This window comes from Patella vulgata, chromosome 4 (assembly GCF_932274485.2).
Source record: "Patella vulgata chromosome 4, xgPatVulg1.2, whole genome shotgun sequence".
Classification (NCBI taxonomy): domain Eukaryota; kingdom Metazoa; phylum Mollusca; class Gastropoda; family Patellidae; genus Patella; species Patella vulgata.
In genome coordinates, this window is record NC_065882.2 from 54,149,694 (window position 1) to 54,162,328 (window position 12,635).

The window sequence follows — 12,635 nt, forward strand, 5'->3', positions numbered from 1 at the left end:
GCTTCTAATATAAATTATAATTGTTTGGCTCATTTGGTCTGTCAGTATCCATATCTTGTTCATTGGTATAAATGAAATGAAATGGGGTTTAACGTCTTACTGTTCTGCTTCTGATTGGGCTAATGAAGACGAGCATAAGTCATACAGTGTGCTATGAGCAGAATTTTGCCCAGACAGCGGCACTACAGCCTATTCTTATATCGAATTCTAACTGCCAAGGGATCTTTTAGGTGCACGCCAATGTGTACACAGACCTCAGTCTTTTATCCCATCTGAACAACTATATGTTGTCCATTGCCAGGCCCTCTTGTTCTGTACCACTGACAAGGGGGAACCACACCAGAAAATCTGGATGAACTTTCAGTTAATATAATCTTAAGTTTCATGGGTATAGAATTTCCACCAATTACTTCCAGAGTTATGACCCTTGTTTCAGTTATTATGACCCTTGTTTCAGTTATTATAATTATAGCTATCATGGGTATATAATTTTTTGGATGGCAACCCATTTTTAATAAATGACTATACATGTAATTTTATATCATGGGTAACTGATTAACTACTGTACATAAAAGTTGTTTGGAGTATTTACAGGAATATGACATGTCGAAAACGACATCCAAAAATCTTACCAGTATTTGATTTATGTGATTATAATCTGTTACCTTTGATACAAATGTGATCAATCATGTCAAGTTTAGAAGAACTAATGGAAATTCACATTTTTGGTTTTTATTTTTCTATTCAACAGGAACCTTTCCAGATGGGCCTCCTGATACAGAGCAAATTCGCACATTCAACCAAGGGCATACTTTTAAACCAGTGAATGTGTTGACATTATTCAGTTATTTTATCTGTTATATTTTAATAATATTCTTGCATGGAGCTTGACAGGAATGCTGATCCTTGAGTAAAGTATTAAGACTCTTTTAATAAAATAAAATATACACAATAAACAGAACTTGTGCTGTTTATGTTAGTGATCATGGAACCAACAGTGATGGTTTTGCAATTTGAACCATGAAAAATCTTGCAGAAACAAACAATCGCCCTAACACAAGGCATCATCATAAAAAAAAAGATGTACACCTCAGCGCATCTGCTATTGGTGCCCAACAGACACCAATTTATTGGAAGTGTATTTCTTAACTGAATTATTCTTAACTTGAAGAAGAAAAGATAACTGTAAACAATAGGACGATGCTGTTTGGATATGATCTATGGGATAACAGTAGATAACTGTATAGTCTAAATCGTTAAGTTATTGGAAGAAAGTTATTAGTTCGATTAAATCATGTTTATCAAAATTAACGAACGTTAAAACTCAGGGCGAGTGCTATATATCGAGCATCAACTCCATCCAGACATGTACCTGCATGTATATAATTTGCTTTAATCTAACTTAACATTAATATACTCTACATGTAAATGTTTAAAATACTCCTAATGCATCTAAAAGTGACTGGTTTTTGACTCCTATATAGTTCTTGAGTCTTGGCTTATATCCTACTCTGTCCAAGAACTAGTTTATCCTATGTGTGTTAAGCAGTATAGGGAATGACTAAACAAATCCCTGCGACCCATTTACCAATAAACATCCTTTGGTGCCAATCTACAACTTTGACGTAAGGGAAAGTAATTTTCCTTAAACTGACAGTCAATCCCTAGCATTACAATTAACCAAAGCACTACTAATAAAGGACATACAAGTGCTTAATAAACTATTTGTTATGTGCTTTGATTAGACAAGCAAAAGTAAACCTACTGTAATCTGTACTAACAAAAAGATCTATGGATAAAGGTTAAACTAGTGTTCGCTGGAGTCCACTTCAGAAAAAGTTGTTAGTGGACTGTTAGAACTTGTGTGAATGCAAGGTTTTAAGACAATTTACCGGCAGCTTAACAGAACTGTGTGGTATATGGATAAGACACTTACATACTTACAGATTACAGTCGAACAAAGGAACATATATATAATTATCATCTATATATTTATTTTGATTTGTACATAACAGTGTAATATAATGTTAATTACCCCATAGACCTTTTAGAATTAACTTTTTCTTAATGTAAGAAATTGTATTTTTACAAGATTTATTACAAGAAAGAACTATGTTAAATGAGTAGTCACCATTTCATTTTTGTGGAAAACTTGTAAATATTTTTGAGTCTATAATTTTGTTGTTATTACTGCTGTTAGATTGAAATACCGATCTTCAATTCAGTACCTCTTACATTCAAGAATCTGAAGAATCTGGTCAAAATATGTAATCAATGGTAAGCTGTCTTCATGGCTAAATAATACAATAAGTGCATATAGATTCTTTTATTCAAGGCCTTACTGGAAAGTAGTCATATTATAATTTACATGTACATATAAAAGACAGATCTGTGTTTCAATCTTACTGATAATGTATTTTGTTGTTTTTTATATTGAAATTTCAACGCTTGTAATTCAAATTCATGTACAGCTTCTCAAATCATCAAGAAACACGAAATAGAATGGTTCCAGGTTTTTATGTTGATATTGAAATTACACATGCACATCCACATCACAACATTGATGGAAATATTTCAAATGAAAACTACTATACAAATAATTTCAAACCATTTAATAGTTATTTAATTTATTCTTCAATTCTTCGTAACACATAAGCTATAGCAAAGCTTCTTTTCAGTTTCAAATGAACATGAGTATTTTGACTTTTAAGATATTTAAGCACCCTTTAACATGTAATTCTATCCAAATAGTTAATTATCACTGTAAAAACAATTACTTATATGTATTAGTAAGCCATACCCAAAAAACATTATATTTGTGCAATATAGAAGCTTTTATCATAATAAGTACAAAATATGCTTTGCAATAGATTGTATAACTTTAACACACAACATTAGATAAATATAAGTGCCCTTAATACAAAGCTATTATATGATTTCAAAATGTAAAAGATATCAGTCATTGCATAACTCATAGTAATGATAAATTTAATGATTCTCTCATATGATATCGGTATAACTTATGAATGAACAGTAGGTACATGTAGATTAAATTAGCTAAGTCTCTAACTCAATATCATCCAAAATCTTCAACATTGAAAACACGATTTATTTGTCAAATTAAATCAACATTCATGTTGTGATCTTACCGGAAAAAGATGGGCTTTTGATATCCAATATTTAAGACAAAATAAACATTTTACCATTGGTACACAAATCGTGTACCATAATGCGCTTCAGTTCCAGTTGTATCAAGAGACTCGAGGAACGAGGCTAGACACATTGCACCAAATCAAACGGCGTATGTAGACTGGAATAACCAGACTCTAGAAATTTGCACTCGCTTGAGACTGCTGGCTTATTTCGCCGAACATAACTGATTTGAAATTGGAGTAAAAACGGAAACCATTGAATGTAAATCAGTTTATATACATCATATTACAGTATTATATGCGTTGCCACCCACTTTTGTCAATTTCTAGGTCCCAAATGTTAGCGATTTAGCTCCTTTAAATATACAAAAAAAACCCAACAAAATAAAAACAAAGCTCTCAACAACCAAATTTCCTTAGTACTTTCATGCAAGGTATTTTTTATGTATACTGCTGACAGAAAATTACCTGTACCAAAAAGATCTTTGAACTAAATGTGTCTATCATAATATTCCTTGTCACGTATAACCGGGGAATCGAAACCATGCCAGTTGATTCAATGACGTGCTGTGCTAACCATTTGGCCATCCAACTCCGCCCCCTCAAGTTAAAAGACAAATTAAAATGGAAAACACCTTTCATGCAATCTGATTGAAACACAGATCCTATTTCGTTTCATTTTTATAGTTCAAAATTTTGTTTTACTTGCCTTTACTACACTAGGATCTGGAAGAGTTGTTATCATTGACGTGTTCTGAATAGTGTGAGGTATTAGCCAATGAAACAGTCTGTTACGGCGAGCTTTAGGGGTGTTTGCATGGAACTGTGGGTAATCCACTAGTAACATCAATGCGGATTGGTTAATCAAATGTCTGACGTCATAGGGTCAAAACCCACTTGTATGACCTCTGACGTCACCTATCACAACAACTGGTCAGATCTTCATGTAGTGTAGGCCATCAAGTATAAAAAAAAAAAAAAATATAGATCTGTATTTTAATCAGATTGCCTTTTATGCTATTAAATATTACCTATTTCCGGAAAAAATATAGGGCAACAATTTTCAGCTCTTTTGCAATAAAATAGCAAAAATCATAAAACAGCTGAAAGTTTACAGATTATTTTTTTGTAAATGTACATTATTTCTATGTCTGTGCATGAGTATTCAGAAAAATTGTAATTTCACGATGTCAAAAACCCATTGTTGTAAAACATAAAACAATTGGATAAAAACCTGATGTTTTAATTTCAGTGTATCCATTTCCCCAAATATAATTGTATGTTTTATGTGATATCTGGGGTAAAATGTCATTGACAGTAATAGTAAGACCTGATAATACGAAACCATGGTCGTAATTAAAAGTGACTCATTTCAATCATATTTATTTTATGTGTTTATATTTAATGATACCATTGTAAGACTCACCTTGATTTACTGTTGATCATCATACTCTTCTAATCTATAATTACTCACAATTGTCTTTCTGGAAACAAAAGAAGAATCAGTGATTCATTAGTTATTAAAAATCTAGCTTCATTTTACTATCATGAAAGATATTCATTCATTATCAACTGGTATTCAAACAAAACTCATGGAAAATTTTATGGAAAATTCATTTTGTCATTAGCATTAAACATTAAGTAATATAATAGCCGTTGAAAAAATACATCATTTGAATTATTAATTTGAAACCCTGAACTGAAATTATCATTGAAAATAGCAGAATACCAAAATAAAGCTACATAAAGAATGTTTCAAACCAACTCTTTTGTATATACCTTCCATTGTAAATGTAAATAACCAGACATGGCATGTATAATTCCATGGCAGACCGAGCTGGTCTGAAAAGGAAAGAGAACTTTCCAAATAGAGCAGCAGAAAACAAACTCTGATAGAAAAGGATTCTGATTATGAAGCAGGAAACAACATTCATCCTATCAAGGAAGAAAATAGTCTTATAGCAAGTACTCTTTTCTCTTGAAAATCAACATGGATGAACATAGTAATAGAACTGATTTCTGATTCAACATCATTACAAGGATCATTGTAGTCCCAACCCAGTCAAATATTAGTACAAATTAATATTATGTAAACATTTTGATGAGGGTAAAAATAATTGTTATCTATCTTTCTTAACCTTCTGTGTTTTTACTAACATCAAGCAAAAATATCCAAAGCATGTACATTTTTTATATTCATATTAGTCAATAATCAACTATAGAAAACATTTAAGATGCTGTACATATTTGAGTTATTTGTACGTAGAAGCTTGAAGACTGTAAAATAATTTGACTAATAAATTATATAGATTTTATCTGAAATGACGGCAGTATTCTTATCTGTATTAATAACATCTGAAGGAATCCTGAATACCAGAAAAATTGTTGGCTTGAAGAGACATAAGCATCTTGTGCCAGAAAGAAAATATAATTTCTTTACTGCTTTCATGGAAAATTAATTTACAACATATGATCAGTTTCAAGTTATACATGGTGGTGTGGAGCTACTACGCTAATAACATTTGTATTTCAATTTTCCTGAAGTGAAATATACAAAAGGTAAATTCATATGGCAAAAGGTTCATCATCAGTACATGTTCAGTGTAGTCAGTGCACAATGTTTTGTGAAATAATCCCCAGTTCTGCTCTAAAATTAAAAATGTGATCACAGACATATGGGTAAAACATTTTCCAGGATTATGACTTTAGTGCATGTATAATGTAGGCTACTATATACGGACTTTACAAGGGCCTGGTTAAATGGGGGGGGGGGGAGGCTGACTGGGTTGCAACCGGAAGGATAGGCTGACTGGGCTGCAACCAGGGCTCTCAATGAGCAGAATATACCCCCTTTTCACTGTTGATGCAAGGGCACCTGTGACATAGAAAATTCTATCTAGGTTGTTTGTTGATAAGGATTAATTGTGATATTAGATGGTATTTTAGCTATATTGATTAAGACGTGTTATAAAAGAGAGAGAGAGAAATGGGGTTTAATGTCCACTCGACACAAACTAGGTCATTTCGGGACTAACATATGGTTTAATTTTATTTACATAATTCGCTTGCGTGTAGGAGTCTTTAGCAGTGGGAGGAAACCGGAGGACCCGGAGAAAACCCACGAGGTTGGACAGGCGACCCTTCTCCTTGCCACGTACAACCGGGGATTCGAAACCACGCCAGTCGACTCAATGACAGACTTAATGAGACAGAGCGCGCACGCTAACCATTCAGCCATCAAACCCCCCAAAAGAAATGCTGGTTGTGATTAAGGGGAGACAACTCTTCCATGACTCCTGTTTCATCATTAGCCATGTGTTTGGAAACTTGTGGCACACAGAGGATCAAATAGACAGGTTACCAGTGTGCATGTTATATTGTTACTTATCACGTGTAATCCTCAATATTTAATTGAATCCCTAAATAGTTATTTAATTATAAATACTATAATGGTATTAGGCTTTTGACTCCATAAAACTGTCAGATGTTACTAATGAAATCTTCGGTTGAAGACAGACCACCAAATATTTTCCCACTAACTTGAATATTGATTCTCATCTCTTTACTCGACTCTCCAAAGATTATATAAGGCTGAGCATGCCAAGTATAACATGTATAACTATTAGGCCAGTCAAATTAGCAGATGGACCCATCACAAACTGCAAAAGAAACGATTCCACCTGCATTCATTCCGAAATGACCCCCTAAACAACATATTAAAAATCCCAATGAATCTCATTAAGGGAAGGGGGTCAAATATGCTAATTTATGCAAATTAGTTGCCAAATAAAGAAAAACAATAAATTTTGTCATTTTGTCATCCAAAAGTATCCAAATAAATTGGCCAAGGTGTCTAATCATGTTAGGCCCTATATCAGTAAATGACAACTATTAATTTACATTAAAACATGGATGGAATTAAAGATAATAATAATATCACATTAAGATAATTAACAATCTTTACATTCATTCTAATAAAATACCTATCTTTAATAAATTAACAAAACTAGTTAACCTGCAATCAAAGATGGCGGCCTAACACTGCTTACAAATATTCTAAATACATAAAATAACAAAAAGATAACATCTATTTTATTTTTTTATCATATGAAATTGGCATAAATACATAAATAAGATAATTTTCAGCACATTACCAGTACTTAGAATTCTGCAAAATGAAGGATTACAATGGTTCCAGCCTGTGCCACTAGATAACTCTAAATGGACGGCACAAAACAAATGTATTAAATCAGCTTAAAAATTATTAACAAGAACAAATATGTTGCATCGTAGGGAAATAAGCAAATTAGACTACATTTTTTAATGATTTTGAGCTCGAGGTTGACTTGGGGTTTCTTCAGTCTCATTATCTTAAAAAACAATGTGCAAACAATGGCTACTTTTTTTGCTGGAAAGGGCTACGGTATCTGAATTAAAAGAATTTCTTCAATAAATAATACAACTTTCCTTCTAAATTTGAAATGCTATGATGCATAAAGCCTCGTCTCCATCTTTGTAAATCTACAGGCAAAGTTAGCATATTTAGATTTGTCTCCCTTGGTACTAACATTACAAGGTGAATTGATTTTGGTTGCCATGAACAAGGAAATTTGTTTTTGTTTGACATCAACAAACGAAATGAAATGGGGTTTACCGTTCTACTCCTACTGGGCTAATGAAGATGGGGATACGCCATACAGTGTACTATGAGGGAAATTTTACCCGAGCAGCGGCACTATGGCTTACTCTTGTATCGAAATCCAACTGCCAAGGGATTTTTTTATGTGCATGCCAATATATACACAGGACCTTGGTTTTCGTCCCATCCGAACGACTAGACAGCTGTCCTTGTCAGGCCCTCCATCCGGCACCACTGACAAAGGGAAACCACACTGGAAAATCCCGATGAACATGGACATCAACAAGGAAATTTGTTTTTGTTTGACATCAAGAAATAAGTTTTTTTGTTTGCAAAAGATTAACACACATTTTACATACAATCTTGCATTTAAAAATATACAGTAAGACTGTAATGATAATATGATAAGCCATTGATATATCTGTAGACCCGTGAACTGTGAACACAATACTTTGGTCATTTTGAGACCAAAAGCACTGCCCTGCCGGTAATATCCTCCGCGTGCCATAGGCTCGAGCAACCCGAAGGGGGAATATTTTGAAAATTTAAGTCAATTTCCGTTCCTTTGAGGTCATTGCTGGGAGCAAATTCTTGTCAAAAAGTGGATCAGAAATGGTATAGAATCTCAAAATCTGTCTGTCAATTCTGCATGTTTTGTGGGAGGTGACAGAACATTTGTACAGTATGTTGCCCCACGACCCTCCCACTATTGGTACTTCTGTCTTCTCTTTTAATGCCGAATCAATAATAATGTTTAACTGAAAATGTCAAATGTTTCGAAATTCAGATATAATATACTGTAGACGATATTGTAGTATGTCACTATGGCACTGCAATATCACAGGTGTGGATTAGAATTCTTCATAAATGAAAAGAAATAAAATGGGGTTTAACGTCTTACTGTTCTGCTCCGAACTCTGCTAATGAAGACCGCATATGCTATACAGTGTACTATGAGAGAAATTTTGCTCGGACAGCGGCACTACGGCCTATTCTTATATCGAATTCCAACTGTCAAGGGATCTTTTACGTGCACGCCAATATGTACACAGGACCTTGGTTTTTTGTCCCATCCGAACGACTCTACAGCTGTCCTTGTCAGGCCCTCCATCTGGCACCACTGACAAAGGGGAACCACGCCGGAAAATCTGAAATTCTTCATAAGATTTTATTTGAAAATTGAGTACCGTAACAACGGTACTATGTGTGGTAGTAGACAGTACATTCTATCAGCTGAAGGTCCTTTAAGGTGCACTATGTTATTATTCTTTTAACTCTGGCATCAAATTGGATTTTGTTGATTTTTTTTTCTTCATCTAAATGCCAATTTCTATGTAATGAGAATTCTAGATTGAAAAAATTCCATCTTTGGAGTTTAATATAAGCACTGATGAGGAATGACATTCTTAACAATGTAGTTCTTATCTACTCTCTTGAGATGAGCCATGCTAAAAAAAAAACAAACAAAGACTGAACAAACTACTTAATTATGGTTATCAAAAAGTTACCTGTGTTTGAAATCAACATCAGTAAAATAAAAATCTATTGTACAATTAAATATTCCAAGTTCCTACGCACAAAAAGATCTATACTAGTTGTAATTTCCTTTTACTTTTACAATGTTCTTAAAACATTTGTTGAGTTTCTGAATTAAATTTCTTGTTCTATTTCTAGTTTTCTGTAATGTTTGGAATAATTCAGTGCGGTCAATCAGCCTGTGAATGTCCAGGAGAGGGATGAAGGTAAGGAGTTTAACATCAACCGGACACAAACTATGTCATTTCGGGACTAATCTATGGTTCCGTTTAATATAAATAATTCTTTAGTAATGGGAAGAAAACCATAGAACCTGCAGAAAACCCATGAGTCACCTTGTAGAATTTCAATAACCTGGCAACCACCTTTCAAGGTTCTAGCATGAGTTCCATGCTAATTAATTGCTCACATTGTGTAGCAGCTTGCACTGAAATGCACTTGATTTTGTCGCAAAAGGATCTTAGTTCACATATGCATTACTTTGAATCCCTAATACCCACAGGCGTCCTGGGACAGCTTCATTATAGTTTTACACTTTCAACATAGTTTTTCATGATGTTTAACCCTAATGCCAAAAATAATGAACATTTCATACTGGCAAAGAATGGTTGTGATCATTGTGATTTTTCTTCTGAAAATATATTTTATGGTAGTTTCTGTTGATCCTTAGTTTATATTAGCCAAAAAGAAATGAATAACCCAGGAAAACTAAATAATGATTGAATGACATACGTACATGTACATGTGGGCAATCGCTTTTAAAAAGTTTTACAACAAGCATTAGAGACCGACTTGAGTACTGTCAAGCCTGTTTGTCAGTTCTGTTGACTTCTTACATAAAATCACTGGATCTATTTGATTTTGGTAATTTAATTAAATTTAAAGATACATTATGGGAGATTTGGTAACAAGTTGGCAGTTCTCACTATAATAGTTAAAAACTAGATAATGTAAAGGCAATTTGGTGAAAATTTAATTCAAATTGATCCACTATGAACCGAGAACTAAGCGACTAAAATTCCCATAAGCCTCGGTCATCATTACTAAAGTCAGTATGATAAACAGCATAGTCTCGATTATCCATTTAATCGTTTAATCGAGAAGGAAAGTTATGCAGTAAATTGGCTTACAATCCACTAAAGATCGCATGCTAGCGCTGCCATCTAGAGTTGATTATGGCCTGGATAGGTTAATTAATGTCTAATTAATAATTTAGATAACATTTCAGGCCTAAAGAAAGACCTGAAATAGGCAGATTTAGCTCTTGCAAAATGTATGTTTAATGTTTTAATTCTATATGGGAATTCAGTATCTGTCTTTGTTTAAAATTGACAATTTATGCCAAAAACAACATTTAATTAGTGAATAAAATAGTCTTTAGCCTTATATGTCCCCATTACAGATCAAATCCTATTCAGGATTGACTGTACAATAATTTAAATAATTCTTCTGTTATCCTCAATCCAGTTTATCAATATTTAAAAGATGTTCTTGCAATGTTCTTTCATATACCATAATCAAGAATCCCATTGACTTTTACACATTTTTTAAACAGAGCTTGGATCACTCTTATAAAGATAAAAACCAGCGGCTGCCAGGCAGGATACGCCCACATTTTGCAAGAGATGGATAGAGAACAAGCTAAAAACAAAAACAATTTTTTGTACAATCAGGGGCCATAATCCCGAAAGTTATGGTCTTAAATGTGCAAATATCGAAACGGACTGAGATTTTTGGAATATAAGGATATGTTTTAAGTTTCATCAAAATTGGATAAAAATAGTGACCTCTAGAGGGTCAATAACCTTTGTATTACATACTTATACACAATTTGCATACAAAGAGCGGCCATTTTGTCGGGCAGTTTCATTTCAATTTTCCCAAAATTCCATTTCAACCTTCATTATGGTGGAATGGTGATATATCTAAACAGTTTTTAAAATTAGAAAAAAAATTGTGACCTCTAGAGAATCCTCAAGCTAAAAACGCGATTTTCCGTACAATCGAGGCCATAATTCAGGAAGTTACGGTCCGATATGTGCAAATATCGACAGGAACTGAGATCTTTGGGTTATAAACTTACATTTCAAGTTTCATCAAAATCAAAAGAAAATTGTGACCTCTGGAGAGTCCACAACCTTGATATACCATATTTTTACACTATTTGCCCATAAGTGTCGGCCATTTTGTCAGGCAGTTTTGGTCCACTATTTACAAAATTAGAACTCAACCTAAATTAAGGTGTAACGGTGATATATTTGAACGTTTTTTTAAATCGGATAAAAATCGTGACATCTACAGGGACCACAAGCTCAAAACGTGATTTTTCATACAATCAGGGGCCATAATTCAGGAAGTTACGACCCGATATGTGTAAATATAGAAATGAATCAAGATCTTTGTGATATAAACATGTATTCCAAATTTCATCAAAATCGGATGAAAATTGTGACCTCTAGAGGGTCAACAACTTTGATATACCATATTTTACACTATTTGCGTACAAGGAGCGGCCATTTTGTCTGGCAGTTTTGGTCTGATTTTCACGAAATTTGAACTCAACCATCATTAGGGTGTACCGGTGATATACTAAGACGTTTTTTTTAAATAGGATAAAAATTGTGACCTCTAGAGAGACCACAAGCTAAAAACGCGATTTTTTGTACAATCAGGGGACATAATTCAGGAAGTTAAGATCCGATATGCGTGAATATCGACATGAAACAAGATATTTGGATTATAAACATGTATTTTAAGTTTCATCAAAATAAAAATTGTGACCTCTAGAGGGTCCACAATCTAAAAATGTGATTTTTCGTACAATCAGGGGCCATAATCCATGAATCATGGTCTAATACATGCCAATATCGAAAGGAACCGAGATCTTTGGGAGATAGACCTATATTTTTAAGTTTCGTCAAAATCGGATAAAAATTGTGACCTGTAGAGTATCCACAAACAAATTGTGGACGGACGGACAGGGGCGACAACAATATACGTCCACATGAAAATGTCGCCGTATAAAAATTATGAATTCCAACTTAATGATCCTTGAGAATTTATAATTATGGCCCCAGTTATCTGGATGAAGGTGACAACAATATACCTCAACATCAAATGTTGGCCTATAAAACTGTCCATATCAAGTATAAATAGCTGCAGTAAAGCTACCTATTTGTCAGGTACCAGTACTAGTATTTATTCAGCCTGTAAATGAAATCTCTATAATGCTGGAGCCTTGCTGCATATAGCCTGTCCTTATTATCGCTGTTGTTTAAAAAAAATAAACAAAAAGCTAGAAAGGTAAT

The 12,635-nt window shown here is 33.6% G+C and overlaps 1 protein-coding gene and 1 long non-coding RNA gene across 9 annotated transcripts in view; one reads left to right on the top strand and one right to left on the bottom strand.

Moving 5' to 3' along the window:
- Window positions 1-5,474, top strand: part of LOC126818727 (hemicentin-1) — a 90,146-nt gene extending 84,672 nt beyond the window's left edge. For all 3 annotated transcript variants that reach the window (XM_050546270.2, XM_050546271.2, XM_050546269.2), the window contains exon 8: window positions 752-5,474. In XM_050546270.2, the coding sequence (XP_050402227.1) occupies window positions 752-891 (140 nt within the window). In that variant the 3' untranslated portion in view covers window positions 892-5,474. The remainder of the gene's footprint in view (window positions 1-751) is intronic.
- Window positions 1-12,635, bottom strand: part of LOC126818731 (uncharacterized) — a 192,131-nt gene that overhangs the window by 101,884 nt on the left and 77,612 nt on the right. For all 6 annotated transcript variants that reach the window (XR_007679329.2, XR_008787815.1, XR_007679327.2 and 3 more), the window contains one exon: window positions 4,579-4,636. This is a non-coding gene — a long non-coding RNA (uncharacterized LOC126818731). The remainder of the gene's footprint in view (window positions 1-4,578; window positions 4,637-12,635) is intronic.